The sequence below is a fragment of the Mirounga angustirostris genome, unplaced genomic scaffold, assembly GCF_029215605.1.
Source record: "Mirounga angustirostris isolate CCGP_5_RB_7025 unplaced genomic scaffold, mMirAng1.0.hap1 SCAF_16, whole genome shotgun sequence".
In the NCBI taxonomy this organism is placed as follows: domain Eukaryota; kingdom Metazoa; phylum Chordata; class Mammalia; order Carnivora; family Phocidae; genus Mirounga; species Mirounga angustirostris.
In genome coordinates, this window is record NW_026991724.1 from 3,860,298 (window position 1) to 3,880,946 (window position 20,649).

General features: G+C 56.2%; 1 protein-coding gene across 13 annotated transcripts in view; it reads right to left on the minus strand.

Moving 5' to 3' along the window:
* Positions 1 to 189: 189 nt before the first annotated feature.
* Positions 190 to 20,649, minus strand: part of KIAA0513 (KIAA0513 ortholog) — a 72,699-nt gene continuing 52,239 nt past the window's right edge. For 10 of the 13 annotated variants that reach the window (XM_045890630.3, XM_045890626.3, XM_045890631.3 and 7 more), the window contains 11 exons: positions 19,080 to 19,179; positions 17,783 to 17,856; positions 15,555 to 15,625; positions 13,600 to 13,807; positions 12,735 to 12,775; positions 12,122 to 12,200; positions 10,580 to 10,657; positions 9,402 to 9,431; positions 6,343 to 6,423; positions 5,979 to 6,073; positions 190 to 5,493 (listed from right to left, as the gene is read on the minus strand). In XM_045890630.3, coding sequence (XP_045746586.1) covers positions 5,444 to 5,493; positions 5,979 to 6,073; positions 6,343 to 6,423; positions 9,402 to 9,431; positions 10,580 to 10,657; positions 12,122 to 12,200; positions 12,735 to 12,775; positions 13,600 to 13,807; positions 15,555 to 15,625; positions 17,783 to 17,856; positions 19,080 to 19,179 — 907 coding nt within the window. In that variant the 3' untranslated portion in view covers positions 190 to 5,443. The remainder of the gene's footprint in view (positions 5,494 to 5,978; positions 6,074 to 6,342; positions 6,424 to 9,401; positions 9,432 to 10,579; positions 10,658 to 12,121; positions 12,201 to 12,734; positions 12,776 to 13,599; positions 13,808 to 15,554; positions 15,626 to 17,782; positions 17,857 to 19,079; positions 19,180 to 20,649) is intronic. The other 3 variants (XM_054511225.2, XM_054511228.2, XM_054511229.2) reach the window with 3 other exon arrangements.

A 20,649-nucleotide genomic window follows, 5' to 3' on the forward strand; every position in this document is an offset into this window, starting at 1 on the left:
GCAAGGTCAGGGTCCAAGACCAGTTGGCTGAAGGAGAAAACGCATTAATGCACACGTGTAAACCATCCCCGAGAGCCCCAGCAGAGGCCACGGTTTATAACAGAGGTGACAGACGGGCCTTGTGCTAACACATTTACATATTTGAAGGGGATCTATGTCTAATGTCTGAATTTCTAGCATTTCCTAGTGTTCAAAGGTTGGGCTTGTCTTCTTCAAGGCGCCTTACAGGAGTGACAGCCCCAGGCTCGCTCATGACCGCAGGGACGGAGGAAGCTAACCCACGCTGTCTCTGGCACAGAAGAGAATAGGACCCCGCCCCTGTCAGAGCTGACGTGCGGGGACAGCGCCCGCAGTACCTTCTTCCCCTGTTTTCACGAGCACATGTCCAAGGAGGGAACAGGTACTAGCCCCCAGTTCTAGGACTGACCTCTGGGTCAAGGGGGATTTACCAATAGGTGGTCCGTTTTAGCTCAAGTGCAGACCCCTTCAGGGGCAGCTCAGGAGGGCTCCAGGTGGTGGTGGGCTCTGCTCTGACTCTGCCTTGTCAAAGCCTTGGAGTCTGGGGGTTAGGCGACGATCCGAGTTCTCCCCCAACTTCGGACACCCTGTGACAGGTGTGTGTGGAAGTGACGGGAAGATGGGCAAACCCAGACCATCCTGACGCTCTTCTGGAAATCACAAGTTTATCCCTTTCTGTTAGTAACCAAGAGCCCGCAAGGGGGAACAGTGCCCCACTGGAATCCTGGGGACATGTGAGTCCCCTGGACACAGCTGGGGTGGGGTTCCATTCCCGGGCTCTGGTTGACTAGGGGAGCACAAGACAGTGCCAAGGCACAGAGCACGCCGGCCCCCCCGAGACCCTTCCATCCTTCCCCGAGGAGTATGAGACTCTCGGGCCCAGGGACAGCAAGGGACACCGATGAAGCCCACCAGAGGCTGCCATGGAGGATGGTCTTAGCATCGAGTATATTTGCTGAAGGTGAACAATCTGAAAAGGACTCCTCCATTTGTTATCTGGTGAACAACACACCCCCTATTCCCAGCCCCACGACGACAAGGACGTATGGGACATATGGCCTGTGTGGCTTTGCCCGAGGTCTGAACATTGCACATTACTCAATTAGGGGTGCTTCTAGCCGATGCAATTCCCTTTTTGGTGAAACTCCTCCCCGGGAGTCATAAGGAATAAATGATTTATAGGGAACCTAGGGGGACGCAGAGAGACATGAGAGTAAGGGTTCAGAACTACAAGGCTGGGGGACTAGGGGGCAGGAGGAACTCCCACCCGGCAGCTGGTCCTTGACTGAAGATGGGGAGAGAAGAGAGCTGCCTGAGCTGGTCTGAGCGCTGTACCCCCCTCTCCCGAGGCTGGGGCTGGACCTCGCTCCCCTGCGCCCAGGTTCCCCACTCTGGATGACAAATTCTTCTTCCAAAGCTTCCTCACTGTTCTGGACAAAGGACTCCCGCCCACCCCCCACCCCAGCTGCCAAGTATCTCCAGTTTTAGGTAATCTGGTAACAAAACTGATCAAACCTCACGGGCTCACCTGGATCCTCCCTAAATAAAAGCCCACCGTTAGGCAGCTGTAACGAGCAGGAGGGTCAGGCCTGCAACTTTCAGCCCCGATTGGTGGTCACGGTCACGGGGGTTAGACAGAGCCTCGCACACACTCCTTCGTGGTGTGCCTTGCATCCGGAGTCTGGAATGCCAGGCACTCAGTGGCACAAGCTAGTCGCATAAAACATTCCATCGGGGAGCAAACTCCAAGGCTGGGTCTCCTCTCCCCGGCAATGAACTCTGCGGTCTAGCTGGGCTTGGAGAAGTAGGGCACACACTGGTTTCGACTCCGCAGAGGAGCACAGAGAAAAGGGAGGCATGCCTGGCTCTTGCCCTGGGCCTCTGTTCACGTCTGCTTGGGGGGTTTCACCGGCTGACCTGCCCCCAGGTGGGCTCTCGGGCTAACCTGAACATCCTAGATTTTAATTTGGGTACAGAACTCAGAAAACGGGACTCTTTTCTGGTCCTCCTTTTGGTAACTTAAGAACTTCTTAGCAAACCCTCCCCCCCTTTTTTGGCAACAGGAAAATCATAGTTCACTCCATTTTACTGTACAAATAACTTAGGATATCGGAATCCTGCTCTCCTACCTTTGGTTAAACACACATGCACACACACAGCAGATGCAACCTGAATATTAACGTGCCCCCCCCCCCCCCCCGCTTACACATCTACCAATATTGCTAAAATTAAAACAAAGGCTAAACACAGAGCTGCATCTTGGGGCGTCCGGGTGGCTCAGTCAGTTCAGTATCTGACTCTTGGTTTCAGCTCAGGTTATGATCTCAGGGTCATGAGACTGAGCCCCGCCTTGGGCTCCCCACTGGGTGTGAAGCCTGCTTGGGATTCTCTCTCTCGCTCTCCCTCAGCACCAGCCCCACCTCCAAAAGCTGCATCTCAACATCATCCTGTTTTCCAAGCAGGGAACTTTTTATTTGAGAGGATTAGCTGTCCTGGCTCACTGGGATTTCCACAGCCCCGGAGGACAGCCAGCAGAAAGTCTGAAACACCAGTGCCGAAGGGCGAGCCTTCAGAGCTCCCAGCTTCGGACACTCTACCTGCTGGGACGGGAAGCTCTCTTCTAGGATATGATCTGACCCTTCCTGCACTGAGTCTACTGTTCCTGAGTTTATAGGAAGGGTTCGCAGGGCTCTCACACCAACGTGTCCCTGTGTGTGCACCAGAGGGAGCCCTCTCCGCACGCTGGGACCTCTGAGATGTCCCACGTCGGTCTGCTCTGGCCGGGCCCCCAGGGGGAGAGACGGAGTCCCAGGGACAGAGGCACCCTCAGTAGGGCAGGCTGCCAGCCTTCTTTCTAGGGACGGGACTCCTCCAAGTGACACCGGCCAGAGGCACTGTGAGGTGAAATGCTGCCTCTGAGGAGGGTCCAGGTCTCTGGCACGGTCCAAGCAAGCCCGGCAGCCCAACCCCACTCTGCCCAGCCAGAAGAACAAGCAATGGCGGCGGGGGCGGAGAAAACCCTAAGCAGGCCTTGCTTCCACCTCCAACTGCTACTTCAAGAGGCCTACAGGGGGGAATCAACGTCTCAATATCATTTTTGAAATTAAAGTGCTTGGAAAAGCCCAAGAAGTCAAAGGGGTGTTTCCCTCCAAAGGCGGAGGGGTCCTACCGGCCCCTCCCCAGGGGGAAAGGGCCATGCCCACTCCCTGGCACTCTGGAAAGAGCCTCAGAACCCACTTCACTCCCTCCAGAAATCAGAATCAGGCTTCTATACAAAAATCTGATATATACAAGGATAAGTCTTTGGGGCACCTTACAATAAAGTTGTAACGCATTTCAACTAACTACTGAGAAATGACTAATAAAGCCAATGATAATGCAGTTGAAAGGAGAGCCTTGCAGGGGCCTCAGACAGCCCCCCTCCCCATGCGGCCCTGATTCTACAGAGAGGGAGGGGAGCACAACGGTTCAGGGGTCACAGTTGAGCGTTTTAGGAGGGGATGCCTTATCTGAAATAGGCATTGGAAGAGGGTCCACATACTCATTAATTTGACCTTATTTCTCTGAAATGCATTCGGTAGAGGCATGCACTGTCCCTGGGGCCCAACACTGGCCGGGGGGTGGGGGGGACCTGCGGTCTGTGGGACCTGCCCCAGCAACACAGCTGTGCTCTGTTTGGTGACATCGCCAGATAGGCTGACCTCTCTCTCTCTCTCTCTCTCTCACACACACACACACACACGATGCCATCATAAAAACAAGCTGAGTTTTGGGATCCAGCCTTTGGACACCAGCCCACTCCCATCACACCATGCTTCCTGTCACCTCTCCTGTCCTCATGCCCACTCCCATCACACCATGCTTCACGTCACCTCTCCTGTCCTCACCGAGACGTGCGGCTACAGCTCGTCTCTGGAACATTCCAGGGAGGCATCCCATGAGGGAAAGCGTTCCAGCACTGGATGGGTGAGTGACTACCAGGCATGTTTTTGCTGTGCTCCAGAGGAGACTGTAATGTAATGACCGAGAGGAGAGGAGGTAGAGAGGGAAACAGGAGGGGAGGATGAAGGAGAACGCCCCGGGGCCTACTTTCAAGGTCAGTGCCCAAGCGCGAGGGGCGAGGCAGAGGGAAGCGGACGGATGGGGAAATATTCAGGCCGGAGGAGCCGCATGCTGGCTGCTTGCTGTCACACGTCAGTCCTCTCGAGCCGGGACAAACCCCGAGAGAAAAGCCAGGGTTCCTGGTCACCGGATGCACGACGAGGGGTATCTGCAGAGTGTGCAGGACAGCGGTCAGCCGGCGAGGGCCGAGGGGGGCAGAGGCGCCTTCCCAAGGCTGCCGGGGGGCGGAGGGCCCCATGCCGCATGGCCGCTCCACCCATGAGCCTCATGCAACTGCCCCGGGAAGCCGCCTCTGCCCCGCTGTCTAACACCGTCGCAGATTTTTCTGTCTTCCTTGAAATACAGAACAGCAGTGTCTGCTTTTAGAAAGGGTGGTTGTCTTGCAGCTACTGAAGAGACTTCTCTGGTGCCTCTTCACGGGGCACACAGCCCGTGCTACTCCCAGGGACGGAGTGCAGGACTCTCTCTGCTTCAGAAGGAAGCCGTCAGCTGACCAGGAGCATTTCAGATGGCCTGACACTGACACCTCGGTGCTGGTGTGAGTCCCAAGCAGCCACGCAGATCCCAAGAGGCCTCTGGGGCGCTCACACCCCTCGCTGGGCCTTCCGCAGCCAGGGCCTTCTGCACTGGGCTCTCTCCCTCTCTAAGATAGGAAGTGTCCCTTTCCTCCTAGCGGTTCCTGTGACTCCAGTTCCGGTCACACAGTGGGGAGCTGGCGAGGCCAGCAGCAGCCACGGACTGACCCAGCCTGCCCGGGGAGGCCCACCGCCCCCTGCGCAGGGCTGTGGCTCAGCAGGAGCCCCGACTGGCGGAGTACCCCTACTCCATCCCGCTGCTGAAGAAGAGGGTCCCAGACTGTCACCCATGTCATTGGCGTGTGCCAGCTCATGATGCCCCCACCTGCATTCCCACGGGCACCCCACCCCCTCCCTCTCCCGCAGGCGGCTGCAGCAGGTGCTGCCCTGGGCCCACCTCGGCCCTGGTGTCCTTCCTCCGCCTCCTGCTCGGTCCTCTGTCACAGGCCTGACACCCAGGAGTAGGGGCAGTCACCTTGGTTTTATCGTGTAATCCCAGGGACCCTATGGCACGCGGATGGGGGGAGCAGACAAGGCAGAAGGGAGGTGGGGAGACGGGCAACCAGATTGTTCTAACCGCTAGTTCTAGGGCAGTGTGGAGCGGCTCTGGGTGCTGCCGAGGTCATGCAGGGTCTTCAGGTGGGGTGACAGCCAGTCGCTGGCCCAGGAGAGGGGTGTGCACCTTCAGTCCTCCTGGAGGGTGCTCTGGGCGACCTCCCACGGCCTGCCTACTCGATGGCCATCTGTTCAATGTGGTCGCTCAGCAGCTTGTATTGCTCTGGAAAAAAAAACAACGTTAATTCTCGGAAGAAAGGCGTCGACATCGGCAGGTAGGCCCTGCTCTTTTCATCCGGGCAGTAACAAAGCAGGACCTCACCAGGAATGGCCGTAACACCGAGCCCTCAGCCGCCAGCATGTTGCACTCCTGGCACCCGGAAGTGGGCTCCTTGGAAATGGGACGCATCTTCTTACAGAAAGGACATGAAGCCCGGGGAAGGCACAGTGCCGGCAGATGAACCACGCACGGGAGCCAGGCCTGAGTCCTACGAGCTGCCCAGGGCTGCCCGGCAGGCAAGGGGACAGTGTTCTTGCCCGGTACTGTGGGGTTGGTGACAGCACTCTGTGATTTTCCAGGGAAGCTGAGCCACCCAGGCGCCCCCAGCATCACGTTTCTAATTAAAACCGTGGAAATCCTGTGAGCAGGGTGGGGCAGACCACTGGTTCCTCAGCCCCGAGCCCCGGCCACCTCTGGCCGCTGCTCACCTTCATCCAGATTGCCGATCACGGCCTGCTTCTTCAGGAAATCATTACACAGCTTCTTGTTGAGCCCGAACGCCAGCATGTTGTGAGTGAACGTGCTGGAGAAAAAGACACCCGTGAGCTGGCACCCTTCTTCCTCCCTGGGGAGGGGGCGCCAGGGGAGGGGGGCCTGCCTGGAACTGTAAGAAGTGGAAATGAAGGGCAGCCGCCTTGGCCCACCACCGGGCATGGGGACAGGAGGTGCGTCCGTGGGGAACTGGAAGCCATGAGGACAGGCCTTCCGGCAGGAGAGAACCCCAGGCTGGCCCTCGTCCCCAATGCCCCACCCAGTCGGGACCCCCAGGGTGGGGTCGCGTGGTGCCCTCACCCCAGCTGCCCGAAGGTGATGTTCTCATTGAACCGCAGACTGTCGTTGCGTTCCTCCTGGGTCATGTGGCACCACTTCTCCCTGCAAGCACAGGTGACAGGAGAGCGTTCCAGAATGCCGTCGCGTCCCCCACCTCTCGCCCCCTTGCTCTGATCTACAGGGGGCACCCCAGCGTTGCCTCCCTGACACAGAGTGGGGAGCACCTCCCCTGAAGAGCTGTTTGATCTGCTCTTCCACAAAGCCTGCCCAGGGTTCTGACACTCTGCCTGACGGGCCCCAAATACAAACTTCATCACTTCATCCTTCCTGAGATGAGGAGATCCAAAAGCTCATATGCTTCCTACTGACCCAGAGATGACATGTGCTTAGTGGCTGTCCAGAACATTCTCTAGGAGACAAGAACACCATCCCCCGTGTCCTTTTCTGTGGCTCAAGAATGGGAGGTCCCGGGCCCACCGGGGAGGCAGGATGACCTACAGAGAGGACAGGGCCCTGCCGGCGTCCCTGGAGGGTAGGAGCTGAGAACCCGTCCGGGAGGCCCTCAGGCTGGTGCTTCATCTGCAGGCCTCCTGGGCTCTTTGGAGGGGGCAGTGTGCACAGCCTTTCGTGGCCGGGAGGCCCAGGGAGCAGGAGAGGCTGCAGAGGGCCACATTGTCCTGTCAGGCGGGGTCTTGGCTCTGCTGCATTTCCCGGCCCTGACTTCCTGAGAGGCCAAGTTCATGCTCCACGCCCCTCCCCAGAGCACACAGATGAGACCCCGATCTTCCCGAAGGCCCCCCGGAACTTTCCTCCCCCGCCCTGACCACCGTGAAGACGGCACAAGGTGCAAAAACCCCAAGAGAAAGAAATGCAGTCTGTGTGTGGCTGCCCAGGTGGGACTCTGAAGCCTGGCTCTGTCTGCTCCCCACGGAGGGACATGAGCAGGCGCAGGCTCTGGGGCGGGGAGGGCGCTCTCTGAGCCCCATGAACCCTGCATCCCGATGGAAAGCCGCCTCCAGCAGCTCACTGCAGGTGCGCTCGCTCCCCCCCTGGCGGAGCACCCCTGTCTCGAGCGGATGGGGGACTCATCCCTGGCCCCTCTGTGTCTACCTGAGAAGCGGGCTCCTTGCAGGGGCAGACGCAGATGCGGAGGAGACGCTCACTTAAGCCCCCTGCCCCTTAAAGATTAAGCTCTGGGTGAGGAGTCTGATTAAAAAAAGGTTAGGAGAGAGAGAAGAGACAAGGGAGAGAAGAGGCAGAGTGAGGGAGTGAGGGGTGGGGATAATGGAGAAGCCAAAGGAAGAGAAAAAGACCCAACATCAAACCTCAACTGCTTTCCACCTGCCGGGCCCAGGGCCAAGCGAGCTGCTGTGGCTTAGCAGGAGGCCACAGGACGCCGGGGGCAGGTGTCACTCCCGGCCTCCTCACGCTGAGGACAGGACTCCCATGAAGACACCCAGAAGTGCTTCCAGGCACGATGCTAATCCCATCCCATTTTGCTTCCCACCCTCTTTCTCCCAACGGTTACCCTTAGGGTGGTCCAGGCACATGAATCCCAAACCACCATCAGGTCTGCTGTAGTTGTGGGATGCACAACCCCCACCATGTGGGAGTGACCCGGCGGCCCGAGCCCTCCTGACCCGGATGAGAAGGAGATACTTTTTGCCATGGCTAGGACTAGAGGTGGGGCATTTAATCTGACCTCTGAAGAAAGAGGTGGAAGGTCGTTAGCACTCAGCGGGTCAGGTGCTGCCTGCAATCCAACCAATTCCTTAAAACTGAGATCAATATCCAATACCAGTCGAGGTCTAATCCCACACAGAGGGCAGGGCATGTGTCTAAACTGCCACAGTGATAATTTGGATGTGAGCAATAGACACCTTTGGAAATGGAGGCCTTTCTGCCTCTGAGCATCATCAGCCGAGTTTCCCGAAGAGGAGATATGATGCTGGAGGCAAGAGGTTGCCCAGGGACCCAGAGCCCACCCTCCCACCCCAATCTCAGAGGAACATTTGCCCTTCTTCCGGCTGAGGCCCGGGGCATGTGGGTCAGACCACGTCTGCTCTGGGGAACAGGGCCCGTGAGGCCCGTGAGGCCCAGAGGCTGGCACTCCCTCCATGGGCTTGGAGGCGGCCGCGGTGCTCTAGCTCTCCTAGGCCTCAGCCGCGCTGCTAAGCAACTGGGTCCCTGGGAGGCCGCGGTGAGTCATGCTCCCACCCAGAGAGACTGTGGAGACGCAGGGGCTTTGTAGTAAAGGGGGTGTCCATTATGCCTAAGTGTTCCTTTTATAGCCATAATAAGGCTGCATAAGAAGCAAGATTTCTCATAAACAATAAGGACTAAAAATATATTACTGATTAAAGGAAGTGTGCTTTGGGAAATGTCCTGAGGAGAAACAATCACTGTATCAGAAACTATTTTGAATCGGCAGGCCTTTCACTCCAAAAACATATTAAAAAGGTATCTAACGAATACAAAGGTCAAACGATGAGAGACCCCACTGGGGGCTCGAAGAAAAGAGCCCTGTTCTAGGCCCTTCTCTTCAGAGGACCCCCTCACACACACACATAGGCTCCTCACCACGACATGGCTGGCAAGGAGGGGGCAGCCATCCTTCCTCCCTGACCCCCCCCCGAGCCTGTCCCAGGGGCAGGGCATGGTCTGCCAGACCCCTGCACACCTCTGAGCCTGGCTGCAGAGAGGAAGAGCCTCTGTGCCCCCCACGGCTTTGTGCCGTGACCAGATTACCAAGCGTGAAGTCAAGGGGGTGGGTTCGAGGCCTGCTCAGGAGGGGCTGGAGTGCCAGAAGGCTGGAGCCGCTCAAAATCGGACTTGGCTGCTCACTCTCTGAACTCACCCTGGGCCTTGCAGGGTCTCGAGTGCCCTCTCTGTTTCCTGTTCCTGGTGCTCTGTCCTTGGCGAGCCCCCACCCGCCACCGGCCTGTCCTGGCAGTGGTACCGGGCTGCCCCTGCGCCTGGGCTCTGCCCCCTGCAGCAGCTAGCGCGCGGCCCCCGCCCTGAGGTGGCCCTGGCGGGGACCCCCGGCCCTGTAACATGAACAAAGTCACGTGGACACACACCTCTTCTTCTCCTCCTCTCCAGCATCCCCTCTGGAGCGGCAGCAGAAACAGGTAAACAGAGGAACATGTCAAAGTCATGCAAGATATGTGGATGGAAAAAAGAGAACAGCGAGAGAGGAGCGTTATTACAGGCAGAAACAGAGAGACGGAGAGAGACGGGGTACTCGAGACCCTTGATCTGCTAGGAGCCCGACAGCTACATAAGCAGCAGGAAACCCCGTTCACCTACAAGCATCTAAGCGCTTCCTTCAGTCTGGTTTCCTGGCAGAGCGTGGGATTCTCTCTCTAGAACCCCCGGGATGGCTTCAGCGGCTTCCCCTCCGCGTGCTCCCTCTGCCTCCCTCAGGAGATGCAACTGCAGCGGCCTGCAGGCCGTCCCGCCCCACTAGGCTGTAGCTGCCCCCCCCAGACAGAAAGACCGCACCTCAGACCCCCCCGCGATAGTGCACCGGCCATACACAGCAGGCCCCGGCTGTCCCCTGCCAGGGAGGAAGGCTGAGGGGGTCTCCCCATTAGAGAAGGAGAGGTTCATGACTGCCGGGAGGTTGCCAGTAAGGGGACCCAGGACTGGGAGGGCTGCTGCCCTTTCCTGCCCAGCCGCTAGACACGGCGGGCACAGAGCAGGAAGGACCACCAGCCCTCGCTGCCGCCCTGTGCTGTGTGTGATGGTTTACAAAGGGGGTCTTCTGATGTGGCGAGACTAGCTCAGGGAGCCTGGGAGGGTCCCAGGCTGCAGACCAGAGCACTAAGCTGAAGGCAGCAGTCGCATCTCCCCAGACGTCAGCTCTCTCGAGCTGAGTCTGCGGGGGCGGCCGGCCCTGCGCCCCAGAGTCCTGTGGTGGTTCCTACAGTGGAAGGCAGAGGGGTGGATCTTTGGGGGTCCTGATGGTTGCGTTCTGGGGGAGTGTGCGCTTTGGAGGAGGGTCAGGCCAAGTCATGCCAGAGCCCAGGACAGAAAGCGCTCATGCAAGCTGAGGACACCCCCCCCGCCAGCCACGAAGCTGTGCGTGCCCGGGACCCTCCAGGCAGCTCGCCGGGCACCGGGGCCAGAAGGGGCTGAAGAAGAGACGGACGCACCGACTCAGCCGTCCTTCTGTTCTCCTCTGCAGAAACCGGACAATAAAGCCAGTCCCCGGTCCCCTGCCCCAAGGCAAGGCAGGCCCAGACGCTGCTCCTACCTGGTGGTGGGAGACCGCTTTCTCCTCTCAGAGTGGACGGCGTCAAAGAAAGCCGCATTCCAGAACCTCAGCGTGTGCCTGTAAGACAGAGGCATCTGTCAGTCCTCTCCAGGGAGGCAGGTCTCGGCACAGGAGGGATAAAGGCGCACCGTTTCCCACCACATCTGCAGGACCTTCTGACAAGTCACAGAGAGGCAGAGCAGGGAACAGAAAAATGACCATGTGCCTTTGTCCCAAACTGAGGCGGCTCCCTGGGCTCCCGGCCGAGGGTCACATCTCTCCCAGGATGAAGGTACAACACAGAGGCGGGTAAATCCCGCCTCCATCTGGTCAAAACTGAAGCCACCACCTTCGGGACGTGAAGGCCGTCTTCCGCTTCTCCACCCCCGCTGGGCCTCCTAGAGGAAGCCGGGGGCCTGGGGACACCTGCTGCCAGAGAACTGGGTCTAGTAACATAATCGGGAACCCGGCGCGGAGAGACCGCGTGCAGAGAACAAACATGTTCATAGGGACACACAAGTAAGAGACGTCCTTAAAGATCAGGGGTCAGCCAACTACGCCACTGTGGCCTTCGAGGGAGGGGCACGTCTGACACCCTTTGGGCTCCAGGGGATTCGCTCTCTGCCTACTTGTGGGTGAATACGGCACGGCGATGGAGAGGCTTCAGCAGGACAAAGGCAGCCCATACCGTCATCCACAGAGGGACACCGAGGGCAAGGGCTCCCCTGACCGCCGGCCTCTCACTTTACTCATGACCTTCATTCCTAGACGTTCACATAAAATAGCTTCATTGGGATATAACTCACGTACCATAAACTCAGTCTTTTAAAGTACACGATTCAGTGGTTTTTAGTATATTCAGAGTTGTACAACCATGACCACTATCTCCCTCCAGAACCTCTTCATCCTCCCCGTAAGGAAACCCCGTACCCGTGAACAGTCCCTCCGCATCCCCTGCTTCCCTCAGCCCCGGGCAAGTGCTCAGCTACTCCGTCTCCAGGGACTAGCCTATCCTGAACGTTTCATATAAATGGCATCATCCACCATGGGGTCTTTCGTGTCTGGCCTTTTCATTCTGCAAAATGTTTTCCAGGTTCACCTGCGTCTCAACTGTCAGCATCTCACTCCCTCCCGTGTCTGAAGAAAACCGTGCGGTAGGGATATATCGTGTTTTGCGTATCCACACATCACGTGTCCATGTCTGTGGACATCCGGGTTCTTCCCCGCTTTGGGCTATTAGGAGCCTATGTGCGTGAGTCTTGTCCTCTGTTCTCTTGAGCACCTGGCCGGGAGCGGAGCTGCTGGGCCACGGGCTCACTCTCCGCTAACGTGCTGGGGAGCTGCCAGGCTGTTTTGTACGGCTGCGTCCCCTTTCCATCCCCACGGGCAGGGTATGAGGGCTCCAGTTTCTCCACAGCCTCACCCACACCTGCCACGGTTCCCCTTCCTTATTCTGGCCACCCTGGAGGGCGGGGCGAGCTCTGCGGCTGAGGGAGCCGCGGGGCTGGGGGCGCGGCCCCACAGGGTGGGGAGGGGCCTTACCAGATGGGCTGCTGCCTCAGGTGTGTGTACAGGTAGATCTTCTCCCCCTTCCTTTCTTCCTCCGGGCTGCACACGGTCACTGCGGGAGGGCGACAAAGACTGCCCGTGGCCCTGGGTGCCCCCACGTTGGCAAACCCCTCAGCGACCCTCCCGGCCGGCACCGCCTCTCCCCAAAGGTCACGGACACGTGCAGTGGAAATTCCAAGACCACTTGCCTGCCACCCGTGGCCGGGAAGGACAATCCTGCCACCTTGGCCTCGGGAATTCCTTCCGAGGGAAGGGTCCCTGGCACGGCTCCCCCACCCCCAGCAATGCATTCCTTCACTTCCCTGAGACGTGGAATTTGGTTCCCGAATCCTCTCCCCAGAGAAGAGGTTTCCCCCCGAAATTCACTAGGCAAGTCCAGGCCAGGGTGGACGGAAGTCGGGAGTCATCAATGGCAGCATCTCGTGCCCCGGCGGGAGGGGCCCAGAGGTTCAGGGGCCTACTTGGTGGTGCTAGGTTACCGGCAAGGCCGGTCGAAGACCCTGTGGGGCCTGGCTCTGGGACCAGGGGCTCTGTGTGTCCACAGCTGGACATCCGCTGGGCCTGGAGAGCACTGGGAGGCACTCACCAGTCTTCTGCGGCTTCTCCTTGGGCTTGTTCTCTTCCTCCCTGGGGGAGAGAACCACAGCAGTGACAAAACAATCCCCCCCCCCCCATTTTCTCAGCTCAAGGGAAGCGGTCTAACCTGGCTGAAGGATTACGTCTCTTATCAATGGCTACATTGCATGTGGTTTCCTCTACAAAAGTGTTAAGTCAGTGCAATGTTTCCCAATTGCCGATCTTCCAGAATTAAGGAGATGCGGCATGGAGGCTCCTTTGCACCATTTTCTCTGAATCCAAAACTGCCTGGACCAGACGAGGAACAAAGCCAAGTCACCTGGCTGTAACCGGCCATTGGAGGGGACACTGGGGACTTCGGGGAGCCCAGGGTACTCTCTTGCTGACGTGCCCCCTTTCTTGGGTGGTCTTGGCTTCAACACTGCAGTCTCAAGCACCTGGTCCCGGCAGGCTCCTGAGCTCCTGCTGCAGAACGGCTGTCCTGGGGAACAGGGGTCTGTCCCCTGCCTACGTGGTTCCCTTCACATGCGCTCTCACCACACTTCCAGGAGGAAGGGCCAGGGAGGATTTGTAATTACCCTGCTGCCTTCCGGCAGTTTCCACATGCTCCCCAAACAAACCCCGAGCCCCAGGACATTGCTGCCTGTCAGCCAACCCAAAGGCATGTGCGAACCACAGAAAACTCTGGGGGGTGGAGGGTCAAGCTGTGCTTCTCAGGAGCTGCTTGCGGGCCCCTAAGGTCACCCAGGGCAGCCAAGTGGACTCCTTCACGGCCAGGCCATGGCCTCCCTGTCACTGCCACTGGCAGGTGGAACATGGCCTCTGCCTTCGGCCACGTCTGCCCCTCCCCCCCCAGTCCACCTGGTGACACTTACTCGTGTTTCCTGGCCAGGGGTCCCTTTAGCTTGGTCTCCAGCCCCCCAAAGAAGCCCTTGACATTCTCTGTCTTGGCCGATGTGTTCTTCAGCAGCCGCTCAGCGATGTCCTTCTTCTCTGCCAGCCAGCTGTTGGCGGATTTTAGGTAGGAGTCGATGCTCCCCGCGGGCTTCTCCTTGGACTCAGAAGGCAGCAGGTGCGGCTTACCTGGAGGTGGGGAGAGGCGGGAGGGAGCAAGAATGGAACCTCGCTGTGTAGCAGGAACAACAGGGCACCGGAGCCTCTGGGTGGCAGTGGCGACCAGCAAAGGCCCCAAGAAGCCACCAGGGGCAGGTGGAGGGCCGGGCCTCTGGGGGCCACAGCTAAGCACCTACTGTGTACAGGAAGGCAGCCAGGTGCACCTGGACCAAAGAAGAAACAGGAGAGGACCCGGCCCTAAAGAAGCTCAAGGACCTAGAGGAGGGGAGCAATGTACACACAGAGATACACCATGGTGTTGGAAGCCAAGGGTTACAAGGGGACCAAGAGCCTCTCCCTGTCCCAGGAGGAGGCATGCCAACTCCAGACAGGCTCCGCGCCCCTGCTGTGGGCCTAAAACTGGATGAGGCGGGAGTGGGCATCCCAGGAGAGAATAGTAAGGCCAAAGGTCTCCCACAGACCAAGGTGCACCCTGCGGGCCAAAGGGTCTCCTTCAGGTCAGAGTCTCCTTCAAGTCAAGGTACCCCTGCAGATCAAGACCCTACCTCAGGTCAAAGATACCCTCTTTGGGCACCTGGGTGGCTCAGTCGGCTAAGCATCTGCCTTTGGCTCAGGTCATGATCCCAGGGCCCTGGGACTGAGCCCTGCGTTGGGCTCCCTGCTCAGCGGGGAGTCTGCTTCTCCCTCTGACCCTCCCCCTGTTCGTGCCCTCTCTCGCTTACACTCTCAAATAAAACCTTTAAGAAATCTTAAAAAAAAAAAAAAGATACCTACCGATCAGAGCCTTGCAGGTCAAAGGGCCCCCTACAGGTCAAGGTGCTAAGTGTCCCCTACTAATCTGAGCTGCTCTGTGCACAGAGGTGACTCCCACTCCTTTGAGGAGGAGCCACGGTTTGATTGAGGGGTTCCCATTTGACCCAAAGGTCTGGCATGAAGGACCCTCCCAGTGGTGGCCTGGCCTGGAGCTAAGGCACTCCGGCCAGCTGTCGCCAGCAGAACTGAGGCACAGGGAGGATGGGCAGTGGGAGCTGGGGGAGGACAGAGTCAAGCTGCAGAGGACGCGGGGTTTCAACACAAGAGCAAAACCGTGCATCCTGAGAGAGGTGGGAAGAGAGGCCGTGCTTACTGTCGCCCTGACTTGGCTCTAGTGCGGGCCCCCAGCAGCCTTCTGCTTGCAGCGGCCTGAATGAATCCCTGCCATCAAACCCAAGGAACTTCACACAGGGAGACCTCAAGCTCCGATTACCAGAAAGTTAAAGAGCAATGAGTCAGAAGAGCTGTCAGACGTCAGGATGAAGAACAATCTGCACTCGTCATGAGGGCATCACCAGCCCACACCCAGGGACGCTTTCCACCCCAAGACCCTATATTGCTCCTCCCACTCTCTTCCAGAGCCAACCCCATGCGTATTTTGCTAAAACGTGAAAGCGATGTCCTCACATCCAGCAATTCCTGAGTCGACCATGAAATTTCCCACCAAATGAACTTATTCTCTCATCTCCCAGCTGCTGGGTGGCTTCCTTCCTACCGTGGATAGGCAGCCTCATGACCCATGATATGGACCGTGCGTCTCCTCCTGTTTCAGGAATCTCACTCCTTCTGCACCCCCTCCTAACCTCAGGTTCTATTGTATTCTGGAAGCCTCACAACTTTGCCGCTAATGGGAAAGAAATCCTCACTTGATGCCATGTTACAAGGTGACAAGTCTTGAGTTTCCATGTTTGCCCTCCACAGTGGCCGCGTCCCTGGGCCTTACCGATGTGGTAGTAGGTGAAGCACATGGTCATGAGGTTCTTGGCAGGCCCGAAGTCGTCCATCTGATGACACCTAAAATGACAAGGAAGGCCGACTAGCTAAAGAATTGTCCTACCCAATTTTCTCACTGCAAGCTCCTGAAGCAAGACCTAAAAATTTTATATATATGTCCACATTAATATCTCACTCCCCAGATGCTACATAGAAGCAACAAAAAAGAATCCCCAATTGGTTATCTTTTTCAGAAAGATATATATTCGCTGGGATGCATGTCATCAACAGGGATTATTGCTGGGAGGAGGACCACAGGAGCGAGGACAGGGCTGTGAAAAAGGGTTTCCTTTCCATTTGAGGCACTGTGCTTCTCTACCCTGTTCTTTTGTACTTTTCTTTCCTGTTTAGTTTCTAACCTTGCACAGGTATTACTTAAGAAAAGTCAATGGAATGTATCTAGACAGTGGGGTCAGGGCCAATTTTACCTTTGAATATAAAAATAATCTAATCAGGGGTGACTCAGTTGGTTAAGCGTCTGCCTTTGGCTCAGGTCACGATCCCAGAGTCCTGGGATGGAGCCCCATGTCGGGCTCCCTGCTCAGCAAGGAGCCTGTTTCTCCCTCTGCCCACTGCTTCCCACCTCTCGTGCTCTCTGTCTCTCCTCTCTCTCTCTCAAATAAATAAATACAATCTTTAAAAAAAACTTAAAGAACTAAACTCTGCCAAAAAAATCATAAAGGACTATAAATAAAAGTAAAAACATAAGACACTAATAAACTAAAATTTATGAAACTCAAATTTTAAAAATTAATACATATTTTAAAAAGATTATAAGGTTTTTTCCCCTTTTTCCCCCCAACCATACAGAAATACATATGCTCACCGAGAAATGGGGAGATTCTGTGTTTTGGTCGGGTTGGAATTTGAATTTTATTCCCCCCCCTTTTTATTGAAGGAAAAATTCAAAGTCAGTGCAGAATTAAATACGTGTTACCAAGTGGGACAGGTGCCTTCCCTGCACAATATGGATTCATGAGAAATCCTATGGGTGGGAATGTTCAGAAGCTGAGGTGTTCTCAGTGCCTGAGAGCATGCTGCACACAAGACAACTGGGCCTGTTTGAAATCCGCTCCTTCCGTGATGCTTTCTCGTCCCTCCACCCTTGCCAGCTCCGAGACCCAGAATCCCCCCATGGGAGCCTATCCTCAACTTGGCACATTCCAAGCAGGTGCCAGAAAAATAGGGATCTTCCACTTTCTGGTCTTTTCCCTCCAGCCCATGCTCCATGTTCATGGCGGGGGGAATAAAGAGGTGAGGAGACATCAAGACACAGGGAATTAAGGTTCCCAAGAGCAGCTATGTCTCTGCTGGGAGGAAAAGGGGAAGGGAAAGTAAAGGAGGGGGTTTTCAGGCCTGGAAGGACAAAAGGGACATGGGGACAAACCACGGGACCAGGACCTGCTTCGGGGCCAGAATGAGGGGACGAGGGTAAGTAGGGCAGAAACAACAATCAGATCAGGGCTTCCTCTTCCCCGTCCTTTCCCATTTCTCATCCACAGTGACCCCCTCCCCCATCAGTAAAGCTGCTGTCTGCTTCCCCAAGGCAGACACATCCCCTCCTTTCCTGCTGGTGGGGGGCAGTCACCTGCTCTGATGCAGGTCCAAGATGTATGATGTGAGTGTGGCCGTCCCAGGGCCCTGGGGCCTCAGGAGGAGAGAGCCTGTGAGTCACATGGCCCGCCTCCCGCAGCTACACAGATGCAGAGAGGGGCCCTTTTCATCACCCTCCAGCTTCTACTGTGCTATTTGTGATAAAAGGTTGCAGCAGGGCCTAATTAGCACGCGGGGCAGGCTGAAATCATCCGATCACATCATTAAGTGGGTGGTTATCTAGTTGGAGGTACTTCACAACAAGAAATCCAGAAAAGGCCACATCTCCGCAGCAGGAGGGCAGGTCAACTGCGTGTCATCCCCGCCTGTCCTGACAGCACTCATGGAGGGATTTACTCATGCCCAGCTGCTGTCCCTAACCCCCACTGCCGGGGGAGGACCCTAACTCCCTCCCAAGAGAGGCTGGTACAATGCTGCCTCTCGGCGGATGCTGGGCGGGGGGTGGTGTTCAGAGCAAGCGCCCACTGATGACTCACACGGCTGTTACGACTGGGTTAGTACGGGGCGGGAGGGGTGCGGAACACGTGCTCTAGGACAAAGGCTTTGAGCTACAGCATCACTTACTCGAACAGGACCACGGCGAAAGACTGCACCAGGCGGTAGAAGGTCGGCTCCGAGACACACTTGGAGTTGCAGCGCTGTGTGGGAACAGGGCAGACATGTCACTGGGGGAGCAGGCGGCGGAGGCATGGTGCAGCTCAGACAGGCGCTGGGCTCACCACACTGAGCACCGCTAGACACAGGGGGGCCGCGAGCCCGGGACAGGAGCAGCCGGGCCCCCGAGCAGAGCACAAGCCAACATTTTCCTGTGTCTCCTTGAAATTTTAAGAACTAGGAACCCCACAAACTCCCCCATACAACACAGAACAGTGTGGAGGGATGAAACCCCCAGAAGACAACACGGGCCATTTCTGGATTGTAGAGGTATGGGCCATTTCTCTATTTGTGCTGATCTGCATTTTCTAATTTCTCTTGGAAAAATAAATTGTGATCAAAATACTTCTAAAAAACCAAGAGTTGGGCTCCTGGGTGGCTCAGTTGGTTGGGCGGCTGCCTTCGGCTCAGGTCGTGATCCTGGAGTCCCGGGATCGAGTCCCGCATCTGGCTCCCTGCTCAGCGGGGAGTCTGCTTCTCCCTCTGACCCTCCCCCCTCTCATGCTCTGTCTCTCATTCTCTCTGTCTCAAATATATAAATAAAATCTTTAAAAAAACAAAACAAAACCAAGAGTTTAAGCCACTTTACAGAAAAAAAAAAAGACCCTACTAGGTATTGACAAAAAATAATTATTTTCTGAACTCGCGTGGCTGTTACTGCCCTACATTATCTTTGTAAAACTGAATATTGCGGGTTATTGAACAAAACTATGCGTGGACATCGTCCACATGCTTGCCCTTAAAAAAGGAACTTTTCTGGGGCGCCTGGGTGGCTCAGTTGGTTGGGCGGCTGCCTTCAGCTCAGGTCATGATCCTGGAGTCCTGGGATCGAGTCCCGCATCGGGCTCCCTGCTCGGCAGGGAGTCTGCCTCTCCCTCTGACCCTCCTCCCTCTCATGCTCTCTGTCTCTCATTCTCTCTCTCTCAAATAAATAAATAAAAAATCTTTAAAAAAAAAAAAAAAGGAACTTTTCTGTAACTGCACGCAGTTGAAAGACCAGTTTGCTCACTCATTCTTTCTAGAGGGGCATCTGGATGAGTGACTTCCCGCTTCCCGCTATTCTAACGAGGCCTTTTGGGAACATCTTTAAGTAAGTTCTACTAATTTCTCTGCTGGGTTGTTTTCTGTGGCTTTTCTCCAGAGAGGGAGCAGGAGAGCCGATGAGAAGGGGCCCCACCACCATTACCTCCCATCGCCGTCCCCTCACCTGGGCACTCACGTATCGAGCAAACCACTCGCGGCCCTTTCCGTTCTCACTGCTACAGTACTCTCCAAACTTGGCTTTCTCCTCCTGGTCCAAGTCCTCCCTGGAAGGAACAGAGCAGGAAAAGCAACTTTCAGCCCTCTACAACAAAGACGGCCAGAGCGGGCAAGAGGCAGGAGAGGGAATGGGGACATACGGCCCCCTAGCCAAGCATGGACACCTGACTTACATGGGCACATCCCATCCTCGGTTGGGCCCACAAGGAAATGGGGGCATTTCTATCTCAAAGATGAGGAGACTGGCTCAGAGGATCAGACACAGCTGAGTAGTGAATGGGAGCTCCATCCAGACTTCCAGGCTCCAAAGCCCAGGCTCCATCCCCCACGTCCTGCCTCCAGTGAAACAGGGGTGCTGACAAGGGTAACGTGACCCTCTGAGGGCCTGGTCCTCAAGTTCCACCGCCTTCCCACTCACTGGTGCTAAGTCAGCAAAGAACCACACAGTGAGTTCAAGAATCCCTCATGCGCAGGACACACTGGCTGGCTGCAAGGTTAGACTGGCTGGTTGTGCTGAAGAGCCAGCTACTCACCTCTCTGACGATCCTGGCTATGTATGTGAGGGACGGAGACTGGGGGACCCCAGGGGGGTCACCACGGCCAGGGTGAACAGAACGCTCACCTGACCTCAAACCACCTCTGATCACTCATTGTGGGAGGCTAATACTCTGCCCCCAGATTTAAAGACCAGATAAAAAAGAAACAGAAGGCTGAAGATCAATTAGCTCATGTAATTTTTCATTTATTTAAGGTTTGGTAGAAAACATCTTGGTCTCATTTATCCCAAAATACCAACACCAGATGAAATAGGGGAATTCGCCAGCCAGTCTTCAGTGATTTCTGGAATGCTCTTGAAAATGCATCCGGCTCAGTTGTCCATGCTCCGTATTGCTGACAGGCTGCCGCAAATATAGATTGTCCTTCCTGACAAATTAGCAGGCTTCTGTGCTTTCTCCTCTTTCATTAACTGGGAGTGCTCCAGGAAAGCCAACTAATTCCAGTGTTAGTCAAACAAAATTAGGAGGGCACCACATCTACTTGCTCTCTCGGAATGCATTCAAAATCAAACATGAATGCTTTCTCGGATCGTCCAATATTTGGATCATCACTGAGCTCTCTTCCCTGTTCTAACTGCAAAGAAAACGGACACACGCCTGGAAAAGGCAGACATCCCACCTCGCCAGGTTACGAACAAGGGACCTTAATCACAGTAGGGAATACTATCCTTTTTACACAGAATCAACAGGCAGAGATTCTTCCTATTGCTTTAATAAAATGGGAAAATGATCCCTTCAGTCCCTGAGCTCCTCGGACTGCAGAGCGTGCGACAGAGAGTCCAGAGGTTTTGTTGAAATGCAGAGTCAGTCTCGGCAGGTCTGGGTGGGGCCCAACACTCTGCATTTCTAGCAAGCTCCCGTAATGCGGATGCTGCAGGTCCACGTCCGGCAAATGAGCAGCAAGGCCTTCAGTGACTAGTGTGTGGTGGGGATGCAGGGCAAGGCTGACATCCGAAACCC